This window comes from Pseudophryne corroboree, chromosome 10 (assembly GCF_028390025.1).
Source record: "Pseudophryne corroboree isolate aPseCor3 chromosome 10, aPseCor3.hap2, whole genome shotgun sequence".
Taxonomy (NCBI): Eukaryota; Metazoa; Chordata; class Amphibia; order Anura; family Myobatrachidae; genus Pseudophryne; species Pseudophryne corroboree.
The window spans coordinates 256,784,549-256,806,902 of NC_086453.1; the positions used below are offsets into that span (position 1 = coordinate 256,784,549).

At 49.3% G+C, this 22,354-nt stretch overlaps 1 protein-coding gene across 1 annotated transcript in view; it reads left to right on the top strand.

The window, feature by feature from the left end:
* Positions 1 to 5,579: 5,579 nt before the first annotated feature.
* The window catches only part of LOC134966452 (carotenoid-cleaving dioxygenase, mitochondrial-like), a 189,436-nt gene continuing 172,661 nt past the window's right edge, over positions 5,580 to 22,354 (top strand). The window contains exon 1 of the mRNA XM_063943205.1: positions 5,580 to 5,698. Coding sequence (XP_063799275.1) covers positions 5,659 to 5,698 — 40 coding nt within the window. The 5' untranslated portion in view covers positions 5,580 to 5,658. The remainder of the gene's footprint in view (positions 5,699 to 22,354) is intronic.

A 22,354-nucleotide genomic window follows, 5' to 3' on the forward strand; every position in this document is an offset into this window, starting at 1 on the left:
GCATGGGTAATAGCGATAGAAAATGCGTATAGATCGTAATCGCAATGTAGCGCCACCAAGCCCCGCCCCTCACCGGAAAATGCCGCGATTCACGGGTCCGAGGGAAGGGGGTGGGGCTAAAATGACGCTATTTGCGTCATTTTAACCCCTTCCCCACCCAACGGACCCGTGAATACAGGAGATTATCTCTCCATCCTGCCCGCATCACTAGGGTGCGAGCAGGATGCGGGAGACCTGCCCACTCTTCCGGGGATGCGGGGGGCTACCCCAAAAAACGGGAGCCTCCCGCAGCTTCCGGGAGAGTAGGTAAGTATGAGGTTAATGAATAAGAAAGGTGTTTCAGCACAAGTGATGACAATCATAAATTAAGAGGGAAGTCCATGAGCAGAGCATTCTGTCCCTCCTGGAGAGGGTCATGTTGGGAGGTATGCAGTCATATGCAGGTGCAAGTTATACGGAGTCAAATGCATTTCAGTCTCAACACCACATATATCTGACAGGACACAGTATACTGTATGTCAGTCAGTAGCAGATCTTGCCACGGGCAAGCAGGACTTTTGCCCGGGGCGCCGCCATCCGGAGGGCGCCGCACCATGGCAAGATCCGCTACTGCTGTGCCCCCCACTGCCCGCTGTGTCCCGCTGTGAAGGGAACTAGACGCTACGCGTCTAGTTTCCCTTCGTGGAGAGGACCTTTGCTGTGCGGTGCGCGATGACGTAATAGCGCAGCGCACAGCAAAAGTCCTCTTCACGAAGGGAACTAGATGCGTAGCGTCTAGTTTCTCTTCGTGGAGAGGACCTTTGCTGTGCAACAGCATTTCAGCGACGCTACTCTACTGTACAGGGGGCGTAACTGACCAAGCCCCCTGTATGAAGCCACGCATCTATTTCCCACCCGGGGCGCAAAAAGGGCTAGAACCGGCCCTGATGTCAATGCTGATGTACAGGGGAGGCCTTGCAGTGGTGTGGCAGCTCTGCACTGGGAGTAATCCTTTGTGTAACATGGCTTCCAGTGCACAGTGCAGCAATCTTCCCCATTAAGACGGTTCCGGTATGAATGGTCGACCATGTTATGGTCGACAGTCATTAGGTCGACCACTATTGGTCGACATTGACATGGTCGACATGGACACATGGTCGACACATGAAAATGGTCGACACATGAAAGGTCGACATATGAAAAGGTCGACATGAGTTTTTTAACTTTTTTTGGTGTCGTTTTTTGCGTAAAGTGACTGGGAACCCCAATTAGTGCACCGCGTCCCCTCGCATAGCTCGCTTCGCTCTCCATGCTTCGGGCATGGTGCCTTCGCTTCGCTCGGCACACTTTACCGTTCCAATCGTAGTCCATGTGGATCGTAAAGTATGGAAAAGTTCCCCAAAAGAAAAAAAAGTTAAAAAACCCATGTCGACCTTTTCATATGTCGACCTTTCATGTGTCGACCATTTTCATGTGTCGACCATGTGTCCATGTGGACCATGTCAATGTCGACCAATAGTGGTCGACCTAATGACTGTCGACCATAACATGGTCGACCATGTGAACGGATACCATTAAGACGTATATAAAATTATTTAAACAGTGATCAGGTGACCATGAACCATCAGTGACTTCACCTGAAAGCTATAATTGATTCTTTTATAGACCTCATCAATAGTCTCTTGTGCGAATTTGCAAGGCGGACGATTATCGAACGACTATGCATGCGTTCGGATCATAATGCGCACACGCAAGTCCAAACTGCAACAGAAATCTAGCGTCTTTTTGATCGCTAGGTGTATGCAAGTTGAATGAAAGGAAGTCGACGTTTGGGGGTGGTAACTGTCCCTTTCCTGGAAGTGTCAGGAAAAACGCAGGCGTTTTTAGGGAGGGTGTGTGACGTCAACTCCGGCCCGATCAGCCTGTTTCCAACGCACTGTAGGAGTAAGTCCTGAGGGTATGCGGTAAACATACCGCCGCACGGAATCCCGGCAATCACAATGCCGATGCCGGGATCCCGCACAGCGGTACAAAGCCGGCACCACAGGCTTTTCTCCCTCTATGAGTGTCCACAACACCCATAGAGGGAGAACATAACCTGTGGCGAGTGCAGCGGGTCACCGTGCCCACAAGGGGCTTACTAGCACTCGCCACTCTGTCAGCATCCTGGTGGCTGGGATGCTGGTGTCGGTATAAAGACGGTCGACATCCCGGCCATCAGTAACTCATACCGATCCCATCCTGAGCTACGCACAGACTAGAAAAAAACATTAGATGGTGAGTGAGTTGCAAACGGATTTGCAGCTGACCAGCGTTTGCAAAGCTTTTCACACAGCGCACGCAGACCTGCACGGGGTGCATGTTCACTCTTTCTGGGCCGTGACTATCCGATCACAAACCTCTACAAATTCGCAGAGGAGCTATCAGGTCTGAATTATCCCTAATTCACTCCCAGTATGTGTGCAGGGGCTCACCAGGAAGATTCCTGATAGGCCGATGTGTCTGTGGTGCCTGTGTTGTGTGTTGTCATGTGGCCCTACCCCCCACATGACAGGAAGCCCGCCGCATTACACTGCATTGTCCCCATTCATTTTGTTATTCCATCTCTGCAGTACAGTAAGGAGTGGCATTTGCCACGGACAAGCAGGACTTTTGCCTGGGAAACCACAGCCGTAAGGGCGCTGCCGCAGCTGCGCCACCTCCATACTCGGCCCTGACCCTCACGGCTCCCACACAGTTTCTCATGCTGCCATGTGGTGCGCCTGACGTCATTGCGCACCGCACGGCATTGTGGGAGCGACCGCAGATGGTAGAGGTCCTAATTGACCTCTAGTGTCTGTGCGGTGCTATGGGAGAGACGTCATGACGTCTCTCCCATAGATCAGAGGAGCGAGCGACAGGCGGCCAGAGACAGCAGCAGAGGTTGGGAAGCAGGAGCGGGGCTGGTATTTTTTTTTGTGTGTGTTTGTAAGTGGTGCTAGTAAGGGCACAACTACAGGGGGCACAACTACTGGGGGCAAAGCTACTGGGTGCACATCTACTGGGGGGCAAATCTACTGGGGGCACAACTACAAGGGGTACAACTACAGGGGGCACAGTTACAGGGGGCACAACTACAGTGGGCAGATCTACTGGGGCACAGCTACAGAGGGCATAACTGTGGCCACGCCCCTTCCCTGTGAAGCCACGCCCCTATTTTCTGGGCACGCGCCATTGGCGCGCACTAACCCTGTTTTACCTGTCGGGGGGGGGGGGGGTGCGCCATAGGAAACTTTCGCCCTGGGCACCACCAGGCCTATAACCCAGTGCCGTAACTAGGTGTGTGCCGGCTGTGCCTGGCACACAGCGCATGTGCACTGAGGGCGCAGGACCGCCGGCAACACCTGCAGGTCCGCGCTGCTCAGTGCTTGTCTGCAGAAGCACTGTACCTGCAGCGGCGGATCAGGACGCTGGAAGTGATTGCCATATGTCCAGTCCGTCCTGCGCCTCCTCGTCTCCAAGGCCGCCTATCGGTGCGGAAAGGGGACGTGGTCACGGGTCCGCGATTAGGCCACGCCCCCAACTTTGCTGTTTGGTCTCTCACTCTGCGTCCGTCTCTCCTGGAGGTAAAGTTGGCGGGAGGGGAGGGTAGGGGGGGAGGATGTGTGTGTGTGTGTGGTGTGACTGGAGGTGACAGGCTGTGTGTGTGTGTGTGGTGTGACTGGAGGTGACAGGCTGTGTGTGTGGTGTGACTGGAGGTGACAGGCTGTGTGTGTGTGTGTGTGTGTGTGTGTAGGGACTGTCTGCCATAATGTGTAATAAGGGGACGCTGTCTGCCGTAATGTGTAATATGGGGACGCTGTCTGCCGTAATGTGTAATATGGGGACGCTGTCTGCCGTAATGTGTAAAACAGGGGACGCTGTCTACCGTAATGTGTAATAAGGGCACGCTGTCTGCCTTAATGTGTAAAAAAGGGGGCGCTGTCTACCGTACTGTGTAATAAGGGCACGCTGTCTGCCGTAATGTGTAATAAGGGCACGCTGTCTGCCGTAATGTGTAATAAGGGGACGCCGTCTACCGTAATGTGTAATAAGGGCACGCCGTCTGCCGTAATGTGTAAAAAGTGGACGCTGTCTGCCGTAATGTGTAATAAGGGGACGCTGTCTGCCGTAATGTGTAAAAAGCGGGACGCAGTCTGCCGTAATGTGTGATAAGGGGACGCTCTCTACCGTAATGTGTAAAAAGGGGATGCTGTCTGCCGTAATGTGTAAAAAGGGGGACTCGCTGCTGTACTGTGTAAAAAGGGCGACTGGCTGCCGTAATGTGTAAAAAGGGGGATGCTGTCTGCCGTAATGTGTAAAAAGGGGGACTGGCTGCCGTAAGGTGTAAAAAGGGGGACTGGCTGCAGTAATTTGTAAAAAAGGGGACGCTGTTTGCCGTAATGTGTAAAAAGGGGACGCTGTCTACCGTAATGTGTAAAAGGGGGACTCTGTCTGCCGTAATGTGTAAAAATGGGGACTTGCTGCTGTAATGTGTAAAAAGGGGGACTGTCTACCATAATGTATAAAAAAAGAGGACTCTGTCTGCCATGCCCCTATATATTTTTTGCGCGCCTACGCCGCGCACTGCCCCTGTTTTACATAGAGGGGGGGGGGGGCGCAGAGGCCGTTTCTTGCACACAGTGCTAAAATGTCTAGTAACGGCACTGCTATAACCGGCCCTGAGTACAGCAACTCTGCCATCCAGTGATGCTGCCATGGCTACCCGATATGTTATACCTCTTGTGCTGCCCATGTCGGTCCATTCTACAAAACTTTTAGTTCCCAATCCGCCCCTAGTCTGCAGCAAAAGGCACAAGAAAGGCCGCAATTGCGTACAGTCAGGCCCTATGAAGTGGGATCCCGCCCCCTCAACAGAACCCACCCCCTCATCAGACCACACCTAGATTAAGGCTGCTTTAATAAATATCCCAATAAACATCCCAATCCGCCATTTCCCTCAGGTGCGACTTTTGTGAGCTGTTCTCAAAGGGAACTTGAGGTTCGAATTCCATTTGCAATCCGATTATGAGCTTGCACTGCTTTTCACACGAAATTTGCATTTTTTTGTGTTTTGAGACAAATCTTCAAAAACCCAGGACTGTCCCCTGAATTATGTGACACTGCAGGAGCAGTTGAGTTGCTACAGCATACCTCCCGACATGACCCTCTCCAGGAGGGACAGAATGCTCTGCTCCTGGACTTTTCTCTTAATATATGATTGCCATCACCTGTGCTGCAACACCTTTCTTATCCATTAACCTGTTCAATACAGGTGCCGGCAATCATAAATTAAGAGAAAAGTCCAGAAGTAGAGCATTGTGTCCCTCCTAGAGAGGGTCATGTTGGGACGTATGCTACAGTAATGGTAAACTATCATTCCTTCTCATTATTGCCATTAAAGCACTGATCTAATCTAATGTACAGATCGCATACCGTATTTCACTCTAGTTTTGTAAACCATACGTAACTGTTGTGTACGTCAATTCTAAATTGAACCTTTAGCCCGGAGGCTGTACTATAGCAGCAATAGTTACACAAGTACATGCAAGCGCCAATCAGCGGGAGAAAGCAAATGACTGACGGCTGCATCAGCCAATGGCCGCCCCACCTAGAGCTCTGTGTTAGCCAGGGTCCTGTGTTGTGGCCGGATTGTGGAAGATGAGAGTGTTGTTAAGTAGCCGGGCGCTGCGGGCGACTGGTAAGTGACGTCACTCGCCGGGTCTCTGTACAGTAATACCTGGCTGTAATTTATATCGCGGCTGTTATACAGTGTGTGAGGGCTCAGCCCAATACAGCTAGTGCTGACTATAGGTCAGACTCCTGGCTTATGTAACATGCACCTACTGCAAACTTCCTACACAGGGGTGTAGCCAGTACTACTTTGTGGGCCCCATAGCAACATTGTGAAGTTTGCACCTGTCCCAATACATACCCTACTACACCCCTGTAGAAGCATACCGGCGCCGATATCCCGACCGCCGCATACCGACAGCTGGCCCGAATGCTAATGAGCCCCTTGCGGGCTCGCTGCGCTCGCCACGCTGCTGGCATGGTGTCTCCCTCCAGGGGGGTCATGGACCCCCAAGAGGGAGAAAAAGTGTCAGTATGCCGGCTATCGGGATTCCGACGCCGGTATACTCTGCACCGGGATCCCGACAACCAGCAAACTGAAGACCACCCTTCTACAGCACAGAAAAAGAGAGAACTGGCGCTCGTTAGTGTTTCTCCAATGTTAATAAATAACATGGATGAATAAAAAATATATAAATATAAATTTATTTAATACAAAACATGTGTACCATAATGCTTATTTTAAAAAACATGCAAATTGGGCATATGAAAAACTGAGAGATAAATTAAGATGTAGCTGCTGAATAATGTCCACATGGGATCCCGGACTGGAAGGTAAAGTTCCCTGGGGAATAATGAATTTATCTCCAGGTTATATTATGCATATTACAGCGCCCCACTTCATATTATGTAACAATATAGTGTTCCCTCCTGTTCAGTTTTTATCACATTACAATGAGCAGGTCCATGGGCATAGCTTGATATATTGTAGGCCCTAAGGCAAAACTGTGTAAGTACCTCAATGTATCACCCAATGAGGAAAAATATATATAACACTTGTAACTTTGTCAGGTAAGATGGGCCCCTCTCAGCTCTGGGCCCCATAGCAGCTGCAATCCATGCACCTATGGTAGCTACACACTCGGCCCTGTATGTGATTGTGGGTGTTTTTATTTCACGCTGGGTTCGCATTGCATGGTAGTTGCGATGCTCCTTGTTCTTGCAACAACCCTACACTATACAGTTCTTGTGCCGTGCAGCTCATTGCCTGCCATCTGTGCTGGGCTTTTGAGTCCCAGCTGAACGATACAGTGTAGTACTATTGAAAACTTTTTTTTTTTAAATTCAGGACTGAAACTACAAGAAGGGTTTCCAAATTATAAGTTTTTTTTCTATAACGTCCTAGTGGATACTGGGGAATGAACTTTAGTACCGTGGGGTATAGATCTGGTCCACTGGTGCCTGACACTTTAAGAAACCTTTAGTGTGTGCTGGCTCCTCCCCTCTATGCCCCTTCTACCAGACTCAGTTTAGAAAAATGTGCCCAAGCAGCCGGGTGCATTCCTCTGGATCTCCAGAGAGTTTTCTGCAAATCTTTATTTTAGTTTGTTGTTTTCAGGTAGTACTGGTAGCAGGGCCGGTGCTAGGGTGTTCGGCGCCCCCCTGCAAACTATAAATTTGCGCCCTCCCTCTCATACGGTAGTTAATAAAATGAGAGCGTGCGTCGGAGGCAGCAAAAAAGGATTATGGTTTCCCACGGGGTGTGACCACACAACAGTACCCCCAATTAAAATTATGTCACACAGTAGCACAATCTTATTCACATTTTACCGCACATAGAATGAGACGAAATTCACATTATAGCACACAGAATGAGCCGAAATTCACATTATAGCACACGGTAGGACCCGAAATTCACATTATACCACACGGTATGAGCTGAAATTCACATTATAGCACACAGAATGAGCCAAAATTCCCAGTATACCACACGGTATGAGACGAAATTCAAATAATAGCACATAGAATGAGCCTAAATTCACATTATAGCACACAGAATGAGCCGAAATTCACATTATAGCACACAGCATGAGCCGAAATTCCCAGTATACCACACGGTATGAGACGAAATTCAAATAATAGCACATAGAATGAGCCTAAATTCACATTATAGCACACAGAATGAGCCGAAATTCACATTATAGCACACTGAATGAGCCGAAATTCACATTATAGCACACAGCATGAGCCGAAATTCACATTATAGCACACAGAATGAGCCAAAATTCACATTATAGCACAGAGAATGAGCCGAAATTCAAATGATGCCATATGGAGACAAAATTCAGGGAGAGTGACAGCAGGGACAGGGAGAGAGAGAGGGAAAGTGACAGCAGGGACATAGGGACAGAAGGAGGGAAAGTGACAGCAGGGACATAGGGACAGAAGGAGGGAAAGTGACAGCAGGGACATAGGGACAGGCAGCGTGACAGAGAGAGGGATAGTAAGGGCATACAGTAGGGGCTAGGGAGAGAGAAAGGCAGCAGGGTAAGATTACCTATTTAGCAGCGGCGGTGCTGAGGATGCTGTGGTCTGCGGTGCGGTGTATTAGGAGGCTGTGGTCGGCATGGTACGGAAGTGCAGAGAAGGACTGAGGGCGGCGGCAGGGCGCAAGGAGGAGGAAGCTGTGGTTGGCGGCACTGCGGCTCCTATGACCACAGCGCCACTATTTCAAATCCGCCGTTGACCTGCAGCCAATCCGGAGGGGGCAGGATAAGATCAGTGGTGAGGAGCAGGAGGGGACAGGATGGGAGCAGGAGGGGGCAGGATGGGAGCAATGGTGCGCAGCAGGAGGGGGCAAGATGGGAGTAGTGGTGCGGAGCAGGATAGGAGCAGTGGTGCAGAGCAGGGGGGCAGGATGGGAGCAGTGGTGCGGAGCAGGGGGGGCAGGATGGTAGTGAAAGGTACTCGCTCTCGCTCGCTAAGTTAAACAAGAATGTCACCTGCTCCCCACAGCTCCCGGGTCCCGACCGCCGTTGTTCCCTCTGTGGACAGGAGCCGCGGCGCTAAGACAGATAGCCAGAGCAAGTGTGATTAGAGCTCCCGTCGTGTCCTGCTCCTCCATCTCCTCACAAGTCCCATCAACAGAGCAGCTCTCCTGTGCTCCAGGAGCCTCATACCGGGGAGTCGTCAGGAGAAGCGTGGAGACACTACATGGCACATGAACGACACGTGACCGGGCGCCTCGAGGGCGCATTAATCGGCAGCATGGGGGGACACATTAACCAGCGGCAAGCTTGTGAGTGGGGGGGTGCCATGATGCCTTTGGTCGGCACACTGCTATTAGTAAAGTAAAAACAAAAAACTTTCATACATACATTACACATACATTATAAATAATTATACATACATTACATATACATTATACATAATTATACATACCGTCCACAGGAGGGGACGGGTGCAGTGTGGTGCTGAACAATTAATTAAGAGGTGGGGAGGAGAGGGGAGGGAGACCGTGACCTCACCAGAGAAGAGAGCCGTGTGGACCGGTGAAGAAGAGCCGCTTCTCGTTGCCGGAGACGCAATGAGAAGAGGGAGTAAGGTAGCCGACGCCAGGACGCTACAGTGTGACAAGTGCACAGCAGCAGGGATGCTGATCAGGGACAGCGCCTCTCCAGCCCAGTGCTCTGTGCTTTGCATCCCTTCGCTGAGCGTGTTATGCCGGGCCTGGTGACAGGAGGGGCAGGTCAGGGAGGGGAGGAGACCACCTTTCTCCTTGCAGCAGCTCAACGTTATTAGTCCTGCTGACTGAGCCACTGGTTGAGGGCCCCCAAGTGCTGTGGGCACCATGCATTGCACTGGCTGCTGCGGCGAAAGTTCCACCTCAGCCATCTTCCGTTAATGCCTGCAGACAGGCCCTGCGCTACCTGCTCAGCAAAGAGATGCAAAGCAAGTAGGCGCCTGATTGGAGAGGAGCCTTCCTGCTCTGCATCCCTGTGCTGCGCTGCCCTGAGCCTGGCCTGACCCCCTGCAAATGCAGAATGCAACGGCACCAGGAGCCAATGTTCTGGTATCTGGGAAAGAAAGGTCAGGAGGAAAAAGTATAGCAGTTAGATGGCACCGCCAGGCCCTGGAAGGGGGCTTTGGTCCTCGATGTGTGACAGTAGGATCCTTATAGAGCATATTAGCAAATGCAGGTGAAAGATGACTATTATCATCTATCATGTCATCATCCATCTGTGTACTAACAGGCCACAGCAAAACCAGACATGATTCAACTATTTAGCCCAATTGGCAAACTGAGCCGAGTTTAGACAAGTGACTGTATCAGCCGATGTGTGACATTGTAACGTACATCTATACAGATTCTTCCCTCACTCTGCTTATGTTTACCAGTAACTGGTAAATACTGCATGAGTAAGGGATTGTAAGCGCTTGCAGCTTGATACCAACTTGTGGTGGAGGTGTCCTGCACCCTGTTCTCTGCATTATAAGCAGACTTTATACAGTAGGGATTTATTGATTTATACGAAGTTTGTTGTTTATACCACCTGGATGCTGGATAGGCCGAAAATAGAGGCGTTCATTCATCATGCAGTTCATTCATCATGCAGTTCATTCATCATGCAGTTTAGTCATCAACTTGTTTATAGGGCGGAATCGGAGTTGTATGATAATCCTGCTGCAACTGCAACCCCATACTCAGGTAAAGTGCTAAAATGCTAGTTTAAGTTTCCCCCACATGTACAAGCGTGAAATGGACTGTGTAATACGTGAAACACGTACTTTACTTATCTGAGCACTGTGCAGATCCCTCAGCTGGCCCATGCACTCCCCCAGGCTGCAGAAGTGAAACTTATACACACACAAACACATATACATACATACACACATACATATACACATACATACACACATATACATATATACAGACAGTACATACACACAGTACATACACACACTTTCTCTCACCTTTTTTCCATCCACTTACAGACAGTATCACAGGCTGGTTGGAGGGAAGGGATCTGCCTCAGCTTGGGGATCCCGTTTAGCCCCGCCCCTTTTCGTTCGTGTAACCCCGCCCCCTTTAGTTCGTGTAGCTCCGCCCATCTTCCATCCGCTCATCATGCCTCTGTAGGGAAGGAGGGAGGGCTTTAAACGGACGGCGCTGCTGCCTGTCAGTTTGCATTTGCAGGCGGCAGCAGTAGGGGGACAGGCCAGGCCCAGGGCAGCGCAGCACAGGGATGCAGAGCAAGAAGGCGCCTCTCCAATCAGGCGCCTACCTGCTTTGCATCCCTTTGCTGAGCGGGTAGCGCCGGGCCTGACTGGTAGTACCTGTTTTGTGTGACTTGGGGGGAGGGGGGGGGGAACGGGACGGGACGGGACCGAACCAACCTCCCTAGGATTAATGGTTCGTAATCCCAGCTGACAGGACATTAAGCTCCTGAGGCGCTGTTTCACATACCACACTGTGTGTGCTGGCAGTTAGCCTCCACCCCCTAACAGAAGAGATGCATGTGCGGTGAGTGTTAACACCGGGGTCCCAATTAGCAGGTACCCGGTGACAAGTGGCGGCATAACAGGAACGGCGGTCACGGGCCACGAGCTGCGGTGACCGCTGCGGACCTCACTGGCAAAACAGGGGGTTATTAAACTTCCATATGTGTACACATTACAAGGGGTCATTGCGCTCCTCATACAATATTATGCCGGTATAATCATGTCAGGGACCGCGCGCCATTATATAGGGGTGGGGTTTCCCGGAGAGCGGGACCAGAGGCGGGAAAGGCGCCATTTCCTGCTGCTGCGGATTGAAAGGCTGCATAGACGCTGCTCCTCCACACAGACCCGGCTGAACCTACTATTGTACTGGTACCAGGGGGTTTATAGGGTTCCGGTATGAAAGATAGATAGTGTCTAGTTAGACAGTCAGTAGATAGACACCATATGTTAGACGGACATTAGGTCGACAGGGTCAAAAGGTCGACAAGGTCAAAAAGTGAACATGGAAAAGGTCGACAGGTGAAAAGGTCGACAGGGTGAAAAGGTCGACATGAAAATGGTCGACATGAAAAAGGTAGATACCATGTTTTTTGCGTTTTTGTGGTTTGTGTGGATAGTTTTGTCATCTGGGACCCCCAATTGTAGAAAGGCATACCCTCGCGGGGCTCGCTTCGCTCGCCACGCTTCGGACGCGGTGGCTCGCTGCGCTCGCCACAAGGTTTATAACCAACTCTATGCCGACATGGATAGAGAAAGTATGAAATAATCCAAAAACATGTTACATAAAAAAAAAACATTTGTCTATCTTTTTTATGTCGACCATTTTCATGTCGACCTTTTGACCATGTCGACCTTTTGACATGTCGACCTTTTGACCCTGTCGACCTAATGTCTGTCTAATATATGGTGTCTATCTATTGACTGTCTAACTAGACACTGTCTATCTTTCAAACGGATAGGGGTTTATAGGTAGGGGGGGGAGCATATCAGCGGTATCGACGCTGCTACTAGACAAAATTAATCAGAGTATACACAGCGGTGTATTGTGTTGCTGGTATTGTGTGCTGGCCCCAATCCTCTGTGTCACTCCAGGGGCTGTCTGGTGTGCGCGGTTTTTACTGTTGAGTTGTCACTGCACTGTATTGTCACTTCACTCTGTGTGTCTCAGCAACAAGATGCCTGCAGATAAGGCTATGTGTACTTCATGTAACTTTAAACCTTCATCTGAGGGGTTTCTCCGGCGTGAACAATGTTCCTTATCCTCTCAGGGTAATAGTATGCAGGCATCTGACTGGTTAGAATTATTTAAAGGCATGATTCATTATATAAATGCAGAGCTAGCTGCAGCTAGACAAGAACGACACAATCTGTCGATAATATGGCTAAGGCTGCAAACCACAGACAGACTCCTCAGACCCCTCTGTTGGTCTCACATAAACGCACACTTCCACAGGTGCTCAAGTCTGATTCTGAATTTCCAGAATTAGCTGAAACAGAAGTTGATATGGAGGAGAATAGCTCTCTGTCCCCAGGAGCGACAAAAAAAATCAAAACTCCTCAGAGGTTGTTATCCTCCTTTCCCTTTCCTGCTGAAGACAGGAATGTATGGGAAAATCCCCCGTCAGTAGATACTTCTTTGTCCAGGCTGTCACGTAAGCTGGTACTGCGGGTACCTGGGGCTATATCTCTAAAAGACCCAGCTGACCGTAAAAGTGAGACCACTCTCAAATCATTTTATATGGCGGCGGGCGTAGCTCAACGCCCCACTATAGTTTGTGGTTGGATTTCAAGGGCAGTGGTAAAATGGTCTGATAATATAATAAATGGGTTTCACTCTCTACCTCAGGAGGAGATAATTACACTGCTGCAACATATCCAGGATGCTGCAAACTGTATGAGTGAGGCCGTTAAGAAATTATGTCAGATTAAAGGGCGTACAACAGCTATGGTGGTCTAGGCCTGCAGAGCTTTGTGGCTGCGTCAGTGGTCAGAGGATGCTGATTCCAAAAAGGGGGTAGAGAATCTTCCCTTTACAGGATATGCCCTATTTGGAGAGGAGTTGAACAAGTGGATATCTCAGGCGATGGCGGGTAAGTCTACCTATCTGCCGTGGGCTGCACCACCTGCTAGATGTCCCTACTCGGGGCCATCTTTGCAGTCCTTTCGTGTGGCAAAATTCAGAGGCAGAGTCAGAGGGGCCTCCAATGCTGCTAGAGGATCTCACGGTAAGTCCCGGAAACCAGCAGCTGCTGCCTCCCTGGACCAGATCTCCGGATCCCCTGTGTTATGAACCACAGGTAGTGGTTCATTCCTGTTTTCCGTATTTTATGTTAATAGTTGTCTTGCAGGCCAGGATTTCTCGTTGCTCTGGTTTAAGAAGACTCTTGTTTGCTGCCGGTGGTGAGTCTGTGTAATTGCAGCTTGTTCCCATGTGTTCAGCCTCACCTGTCTGTTAATTGCTCCTCTCAGTTGTGCAGCAGGGCAGCTGCACGACATAATTAATTAGAACTCTCTGTTATATTCTGGCCCAGTGCAATTCACAGACGCTGGTGATATTTCCAGAGTTCTTGAGTTCTGAGCTAGTCCCTGCCAGTTCCTGAGCTCCTATCTAGCAGTGTCTGTCTAGCTGCTTCCAGTGTCGGTTCCAGTGTCGGTTCCTGTGTCGGTTCCAGTGTCTGATCCCGTGTCCTGCCGTGAAGCGTTCCTGTCCAGAAGTCCTGTGGCTTTGTCTGTGCCTGGTCGAGTGTCTGGCTTCTTGGTGTCCACCGGTCTGTCGTTTGGGATTCTGCCTGTCCTCCGGTTCTGAGAGTCTGTGTCAGCTGCATTGGGGTTCCTGTCCGTTTGCCAGTATTTGTACCGGTTCCGTGAGTAGCGGCTTTGCCGCGTCCGTCGGCCTAGGCCGCAGTATTCTTTGGTTATATTTTGTTACTGGTGTTTTGCAGAGGGTTCTGCTTATGCTGTCACCGCCGGTACACAACAGTATTGTGTCGGCGTGTGGACAGCATTTCCTTTGTTGTTCTTTTCTTTTGGCGGCGTGCCGCACATATATTTAGTTTTAGGGTTGTTAGTAGCCCCTAGCCTTCTGTTTGCTTTAGTTAGAGGTCCCCTTGTTATTATCCTGTCTCGGTTCACGCCTTGTCTCACTCTAAGACCTGGGGGCATCGGAGTTGGGCAGACCTAATCCGCCATCCAAACACGGCTGCCGTGGGCCCAAGAAACCATAGTCACTCAGGCGTGAACTGACCACACGGGTGAAACAATGGAGGTAGGGTGCTAGGTGCTATTTCCACACCACACCTTATTTCAGCGTCACGTTCTGGTGCTCTGGACTCACTACGCAACATCTCTCTTGTTCTGAGCACCAGGAACCTAACACCCTGCCACAAAGCCCTCCACGTGACGGTTGGCCCCAGCAACAAGGCGACTTTCAGGTAGGTGCTCGCCCACGTGTGGGCGAAATCCTGCCGGGATCCTTGGATGAGGGACATCATATCCCAGGGATACCGGCTGGAATTTCAAGAACTTCCTCCTCACAGATTCTTCAAATCAGGCTTACCAGCTTTACCCATAGCAAGAGTTACCTTTGTAAGAAGCCATTCAAAAGCTTTTCCAAACGGGGGTTGTGGTTCCAGTACCTTCTCCGTTACACAACAGGGGTTTTTACTCCAGTCTTTTTGTCGAACAAAAACCGGATGGTTCAGTGTGGCCCATCTTGAATCTAAGGGCTCTAAACCCATATCTGTGGGTGTTCATATTCAAGATGGAGTCCCAGCGGGCAGTGGTGTCCAGCCTGGAGGAGGGGGAATTTCTAGTGTCCCTAGATGTCAAGGAAGCTTACCTGCACATTCCCATGTGGCCTCCTCATCAGGCTTACCTCAGGTTCGCCATATTGGACAACCACTTCCAGTTTCAGGCCTTACCCTTTGGTCTCTCCACTGCTCCACGGGTCTTTACAAAGGTCATGGCGGAGATGATGCTGCAACTGCGCATAAGTACAGTCAACGTAGTCCCCTATTTGGACGATCTTCTGATAAAAGCAATGTCCAGGGAACATCTGCTACAAAGCATCGACCGAACGACTCGCCTGCTTACGGATCATGGATGGATCCTGAGTTTCCGGAAATCTCACCTTACACGGTGTCTCAGAAGGTGTTTCTTCCAATGGACAAGGCCTTGACTATCCAGGCTATGGTCCGCTCGGTACTCTGACCCCGTAAGGTCTCAATACATCTTTGCATTCACTTACTTGTCAAGATGGTAGCCTCATACGAGGCAATCCAGTACGGCAGATTTCATGCCTGTCCGTTCCAACTGGATCTGTTGGACATATGGTCGGGGTTTCACCTACACATGCATCAGAGTGTAACCCTATCGCCAAAAGCACAAATTTTTCTGTTATGGTGGCTACAAATTCCTCACCTGGTGGAAGGCCGTAGTTTCAGTACCCAGTCATGGATTCTACTGACAACGGATGCCAGCCTCCGGAGTTGGGGGGCTGTGATCCAGGGTGCCCATTTCCAGGGGAAATGGTCGAGTCAGGAATCTGCACTACCGATCAACGTCCTGGAGCTCAGGGCAATTTACAATGCCCTTCTACAAGCTTCCTGTCTTCTACGGGATCAAGCTATCCAAGCTCAGTCGGACAACGCCATGGTGGTGGTGGCATACATAAACTGACAGGGATGAACACAAAGCAGAGCAGCAATACAAGAAGTGTCAAAAATACTCCTCTGTGCGGAGGTTAACGCAAGGGCCATCTCAGCCCTATTCATTCCATGAGTTGAAAACTGGGAAGCGGATTTCCTCAGCAGGCACGACCTCCATCCGTGGGAATGGGGCCTTCATCCTCAGGTGTTTTAACAATTGATTCACCGGTGGGGGGTGTCCGCAGATAGACCTGATGGCTTCTCATCTCAACAAGAAGTTACGCCGTTACTTTTCCAGAACGAGGGATCTGCAGGCTATAGTAGTGGACGCGCTGATGATTCCAGTTTGTTTACCTGTTTTCTCCAATCCCGCTCATTCCAAAAGTTCTAAAAAGGCTCAAAAGGGAAAGCATTCAGGCAATTCTAATTGCCCCGGATTTGCCTCGGCAGGTCTGGTATGCAGACCTCCTAACCATGTCCCTGGAAGAACCCTGGCCTCTGCCGTTTCTAAAGAACCTTCTTCAGCAAGGACCATTCTTCAATCCAGACTTACTGCGGCTACGTTTGACGGCTTGGAAGTTGAGAGGGAGATTCTAGCCAGAAAAGGGTCTTCCCTCAAGTGTTATTTCCACTATGGTACATGCCTGGAAAGTGGTTACGTTGAAACATTACCACCGTATCTGGAAAAAATATGTTTCTGCAGCGAGGGAAAACTGATATTCCACAGGGAATAACATCGGGGTGTAGAGTTGGATCTTGATCTGAGGCACCAACAGGCTAAAGCTTTGACTGTTCCCAGGATGCATTGCACCACTGCCTCTATAACCCCACCTCCAGACATTGGAGCTCAGATTGTAAATTGGTGCCTGCAGAGCAGACAGCCAACAGGTGGGGCTGCGCTAGGCAGCCCTGAAAAGAGCTGTTTAAGAAGACGTCGAGGGCCGCAACACTGTCTGTCATTCTGACATTCTGTGCTGCGGCTCCATCACCTCCCCCAGCAGCGCTGTATACTCCCATACTTGCAGCAGAGGCGCACCGGTCATCTGGCACATCACCAATCACGCTCTCCAGGATCGCGTGGCTGCACATCAGGGAGGAGGTAAGAGGGTCCCCCTGGTGGGACCCGCCGGTAATCGTGATCCGGTCGTGGTCCCGGTAGATGGACCACGCCGCTGGCATGGACACTCGACTGCACAGGGACCCCACTATATCCACCAGGACAAGGGAACACAGGTCGGATTTACTAAAATCCGTTTGGTATAGGCTCCACAGTATCCGGTGGTGAGGACCAGCATAGGGGATAAGGCGCTGACCTGTAGCCCCTCCCTGAGCTCCGTGCGCCATCTACTGCTGGTGTTCCCGCCCTGGAGCTGCAGTTCACTCTCCCTCACTCCCTGACAGAGATTTTGGCGCCATCTTCATTACTAGCTGGGCTGATCTTCGGGACTGCAGGCCTCTGTCTCCTCTGTAAAGCCAGAAAAAAACACTTTGCAAGGGGTAAATCTCCTGCAAGAACCAGGAGCGCTGTACCTATCAATTATCCCAAACAGTATTGATATATCACATTATACACTTAATCCTTAAAATTAAAAAAAAAATTGTTTATTATTTTTATTATATACATATATATGTAGAGAATGCTGCAGCATATATTAAAAAGGTTAATAACACATATTCCACATATAATTCAATTCCCTGAACGCTTAATATTATTCCTTCATAGATAACTTTCAAATAAGCATTAGTCCATTGGACATGTCCAATCCCGCATATGTACAATTCTCAATGAATTTTGTGGGATTTAATAACTTGATTCCCACATATATGGCTGATTCCAAAACTTATATGAATTATATATCTAGAGGCTTAATGATTGAGCTTTATAATAGAGTCCTGAATTACTCAGAGTGCTGAGTTATATGTGTGCACACATTTTGAAAAAGAAGAAAAAAATATAAATATAAAATTAGTGATTATCGCACATCATTGAGATCACTTCAACTCCAAGGTATTAAAGTGCTTTGTATTAATAATTAGGCTCCCTCTGTTGGTAGTATACCTATAATGTAGGTAGAGTGGCGTTCCAAATGCTTATTTGAAAGTTATCTATGAAGGAATAATATTAAGCGTTCAGGGAATTGAATTATATGTGGAATATGTGTTATTAACCATTTTAATATATGCTGCAGCATTCTCTGCATATGTATGTATATAATAAAAATAATAAACAATTTTTTTTTAATAATGTGATATATCAATACTGTTTGGGATAATTGATAGGTACAGCGCTCCTGGTTTTTGCAGGGGATTTATCCCTTGCAAAGTGTTTTTTTCTCTATCGTCCTAGTGGATGCTGGGGTTCCTGAAAGGACCATGGGGAATAGCGGCTCCGCAGGAGACAGGGCACAAAAAGTAAAGCTTTTCCAGATCAGGTGGTGTGCACTGGCTCCTCCCCCTATGACCCTCCTCCAGACTCCAGTTAGATTTTTGTGCCCGGCCGAGAAGGGTGCAATCTAGGTGGCTCTCCTAAAGAGCTGCTTAGAGAAAGTTTAGCTTAGGTTTTTTATTTTACAGTGAGTCCTGCTGGCAACAGGATCACTGCAACGAGGGACTGAGGGGAGAAGAAGTGAACTCACCTGCGTGCAGGATGGATTGGCTTCTTGGCTACTGGACATTAGCTCCAGAGGGACGATCACAGGTACAGCCTGGATGGTCACCGGAGCCGCGCCGCCGGCCCCCTTGCAGATGCTGAAGTTAGAAGAGGTCCAGAATCGGCGGCTGAAGACTCTGACAGTCTTCTAAAGGTAGCGCACAGCACTGCAGCTGTGCGCCATTTTCCTCTCAGCACACTTCACACGCTGTCACTGAGGGTGCAGGGCGCTGGGGGGGGGCGCCCTGGGAGGCAAATGTAAACCTATATACTGGCTAAAAATACCTCACATATAGCCCCCAGAGGCTATATGGAGATATTTAACCCCTGCCAAACTTCACTAAAGAGCGGGAGACGAGCCCGCCGTAAAAGGGGCGGGGCCTATCTCCTCAGCACACAGCGCCATTTTTTCTCTCACAGAAAGGCTGGAGAGAAGGCTCCCAGGCTCTCCCCTGCACTGCACTACAGAAACAGGGTTTAAACAGAGAGGGGGGGCACAAATTGGCGATATAAATATATATATAAAGATGCTATTAGGGAGAAACACTTATATAAGGTTGTCCCTATGTAATTATAGCGTTTTTGGTGTGTGCTGGCAAACTCTCCCTCTGTCTCTCCAAAGGGCTAGTGGGGTCCTGTCCTCTGTCAGAGCATTCCAGGTGTGTGTGCTGTGTGTCGGTACGTGTGTGTCGACATGTATGAGGACGATGCTGGAGGAGGCGGAGAAATTGCCTGTAATGGTGATGTCACTCTCTAGGGAGTCGACACCGGAATGGATGGCTTATTTAGGGAATTACGTGAGAATGTCAACACGCTGCAAGGTCGGTTGACGACATGAGACGGCCGACAAACAATTAGTAACGGTCCAGGCGTCTCAGAAACACCGTCAGGGTTTTTTTATAAAAAACGCCCATTTGCCTCAGTCGGTCGACACAGACACAGACACGGACACTGAATCCAGTGTCGACGGTGAATAAACAAACGTATTCCTCATTAGGGCCACACGTTAAGGGCAATGAAGGAGCTGTTACATATTTCTGATACTACAAGTACCACAAAAAAGGGTATTATGTGGAAGTGAAAAAACTACCTGTAGTTTTTCCTGAATCAGATAAAATAAAATGAAGTGTGTGATGATGCGTGGGTTTACCCCGATAGCAAATATTGGCGTTATACCTTTTCCCGCCAGAAGTTAGGGCGCGTTGGGAAACACCCATTAGGGTGGATAAGGCGCTCACACGCTTATCAAGTGGCGTTACCGTCTCCAAATACGGCCGCCCTCAAGGAGCCAGCTGATAGGCAGCTGGAAAAATATCCTAAAAAGTATATACACACAGACGGTGGTTATACTGCGACCAGCGATCGCCATCAGCCTGGAGATGCAGTGCTGGGTTGGCTTGGTCGAATTCCCTGACTAAAAATATTTTATTGATATAGAGCATTTAATAGGATGCATTCTATATATATGTATGCGAGATGCACAGAGGGATATTTGCACTCTGGCATCAAGATAAGTGCGTTGTCCATATCTCCCAGAAGATGTCATGGACACGACAGTGGTCAGGTGATACAGATCCCATACGGCACATGGAAGTATTGCCGTATAAAGGGAAGGAGTTATTTGGGGTCGGTCCGTCGGACCTGGGGGCCACGGCCACAGCTGGGAAATCCAACCTTTTTACCCCAAGTTACATCTCAGCAGAAAAAGACACTGTCTTTTCAGCCTCAATCCTTCCGTTCCCATGTGGGCAAGCGGGCAAAAGGCCAGTCATATCTGCCCAGACATAGAGGAAAGGGAAGTAGACTGCAGCAGGCAGCCCCTTCCCAGGAAAAGAAGCCCTCCACCAGTGGGGGGGTAGTCTCAAGAGTCTCAGCGCGCAGTGGGATCACTCGCAAGTTGACCCCTAGATCATACAAGTATTATCCCAGGGGTACAGATTGGAGAGTCGAGACATTTTTTCCTCGCAGGTTCCTGAAGCCTGCTTTACCAACGGCTCCCTCCGACAAGGAGGCAGTATTGGAAAAAAATTCACAAGCTGTATTTCCAGCAGGTGATAATCAAAGTACCCCTCCTACAACAAGGAAAAGGGTATTAGTCCTCCACACTATATTGTGGTACTGAAGCCAGACGGCTTGGTGAGACATAGTCTAAATCTGAAATCTTTGAACACTTACATAAAAAGGTTCAAATCAAGATGGAGTCACTCAGAGCAGTGATAGAGAACCGGAAAAAAGGGGACTATATGGTGTCCCTGGACATCAAGGATTACCTCCATGTCCAAATTTGCCCTTCTCAACAAGGGTACCTCTGGTTCGTGATACAGAACTGTCAATATCAGTTTCAGACGCTGCCGTTGAATTATCCACGGCACCCCGGGCCTTTACCAAGGTAATGGCCGAAAAGATGATTCTTAAAAGAAGAAAGGCATCTAAATTATCCCTTACTTGGACGATATCCTGAAAGGGACAAGTTTCCAGAGAACAGTTGGAGGTCGGAAAAGAACTATCTAAAGTAGTTCTACGACAGCACGAGTGGATTCTAAATATTCCAAAAATCGCAGCTGTTTTCCGATGATACGTCTGCTGTTCCTAGGAATGATTCTGGGCATAGTCCAGAAAGAGGTATTTCTCCTGGAGGGGAAAGCCAGGGAGTTATCCGACCTAGTCAGAAACCTCCTAAATCCAGGCCAAGTATCAGTGCATCAATGCACAGGAGTCCTGGGAAAAATGGTGGCTTCTTACGAAGCGATTCCATTCGGCAGATCTCACGCAAAAACTTTTCAGGGGGATTTGCTGGACGAATGGTCCGGATCGCATCTTCAGATGCATCAGCGGATAACCCTGTCTCCAAGGACAAGGGTGTCTCTTCTGTGGGGGCTGCAGAGTGCTCATCTTCTAGAGGGCAGCACATTCAGCATTCAGGACTGTGTTCTGGTGACCACGGATGCCAGCCTGAGAGGCTGGGGAACAGTCACACAAGGAAGAAATTTCCAAGGAAGTGTGGTCAAGTCTGGAGATTTCTCTCCACATGAATATACTGGAGCTAAGGGCAATTTACGATGCTCTGAGCCTAGGAAGACCTCTGCTTCAAAGTCAACCGGTGCTGATCCAGTAGGACATCATCATGGCAGTCGCCCACGTAAACAGACGGGGCGGCACAAGAAGCAGGAGGGCAATGACAGCAAGGATTCTTCGCTGGGCGAAAGATCATGTGATAACACTGTCAGCAGTGTTCATTCCGGGAGTGGACAACTAGGAAGATTTCCTCAGCATAAATGAATTCCACCCGGAAAAGTGGGAACTTCATCTGGAAGTTTCCACATGTTTGTAAACCGTTGGGAAAGACCAAAGGTGGTTATGATGGCGTCCCACATGAAGCGCCAGGTCTAGAGACCCTCAGGCAATAGCTGGGACGCTCTGGTAACACCGTGGGTGTACCAGTCGGTGTATGTGTTCCCTCCTCTGCCTTTCATACCCAGGGTATGGAGAATGATAGGAAGGAGAGGAGTAAGAACTATACTCGTGGTTCCGGTTTGGGCCAAGAAGAACTTGGTACCCGGAACTTCAAGAGATACTGGAAAGGATCTTGATTCAGCAAGAATCATGTCTGTTCCATGACTTACCGCAGCTGCGTTGACGCCAGGGCGGGTGAACGCCGGATCCTAAGGGAAAAAGGCATTCCGGAAGAGGTCATCCCTACCCTGGTCAGAGCCAGGAAGGAGGTGACCGCACAACATTATCACCGCTTAGGTGAAAATATGTTCCATGGTGTGAGGCCAGGAAGGCTCCACGGAAGAATTTCAACTAGGTTAATTCCTACATTTCCTGCAAGCAGGAGTGTATATGGGTCTCAAATTGGGGTCCATTAAGGTTCAAATTTCGACCGGTCGATTTTCTTCCAGAAAGAAATTGGCTTCAGTTCCTGAAGTCCAGAAGTTGTTAAGGGAGTACTGCATATACAACCCCTTTTTGATGTCTCCAG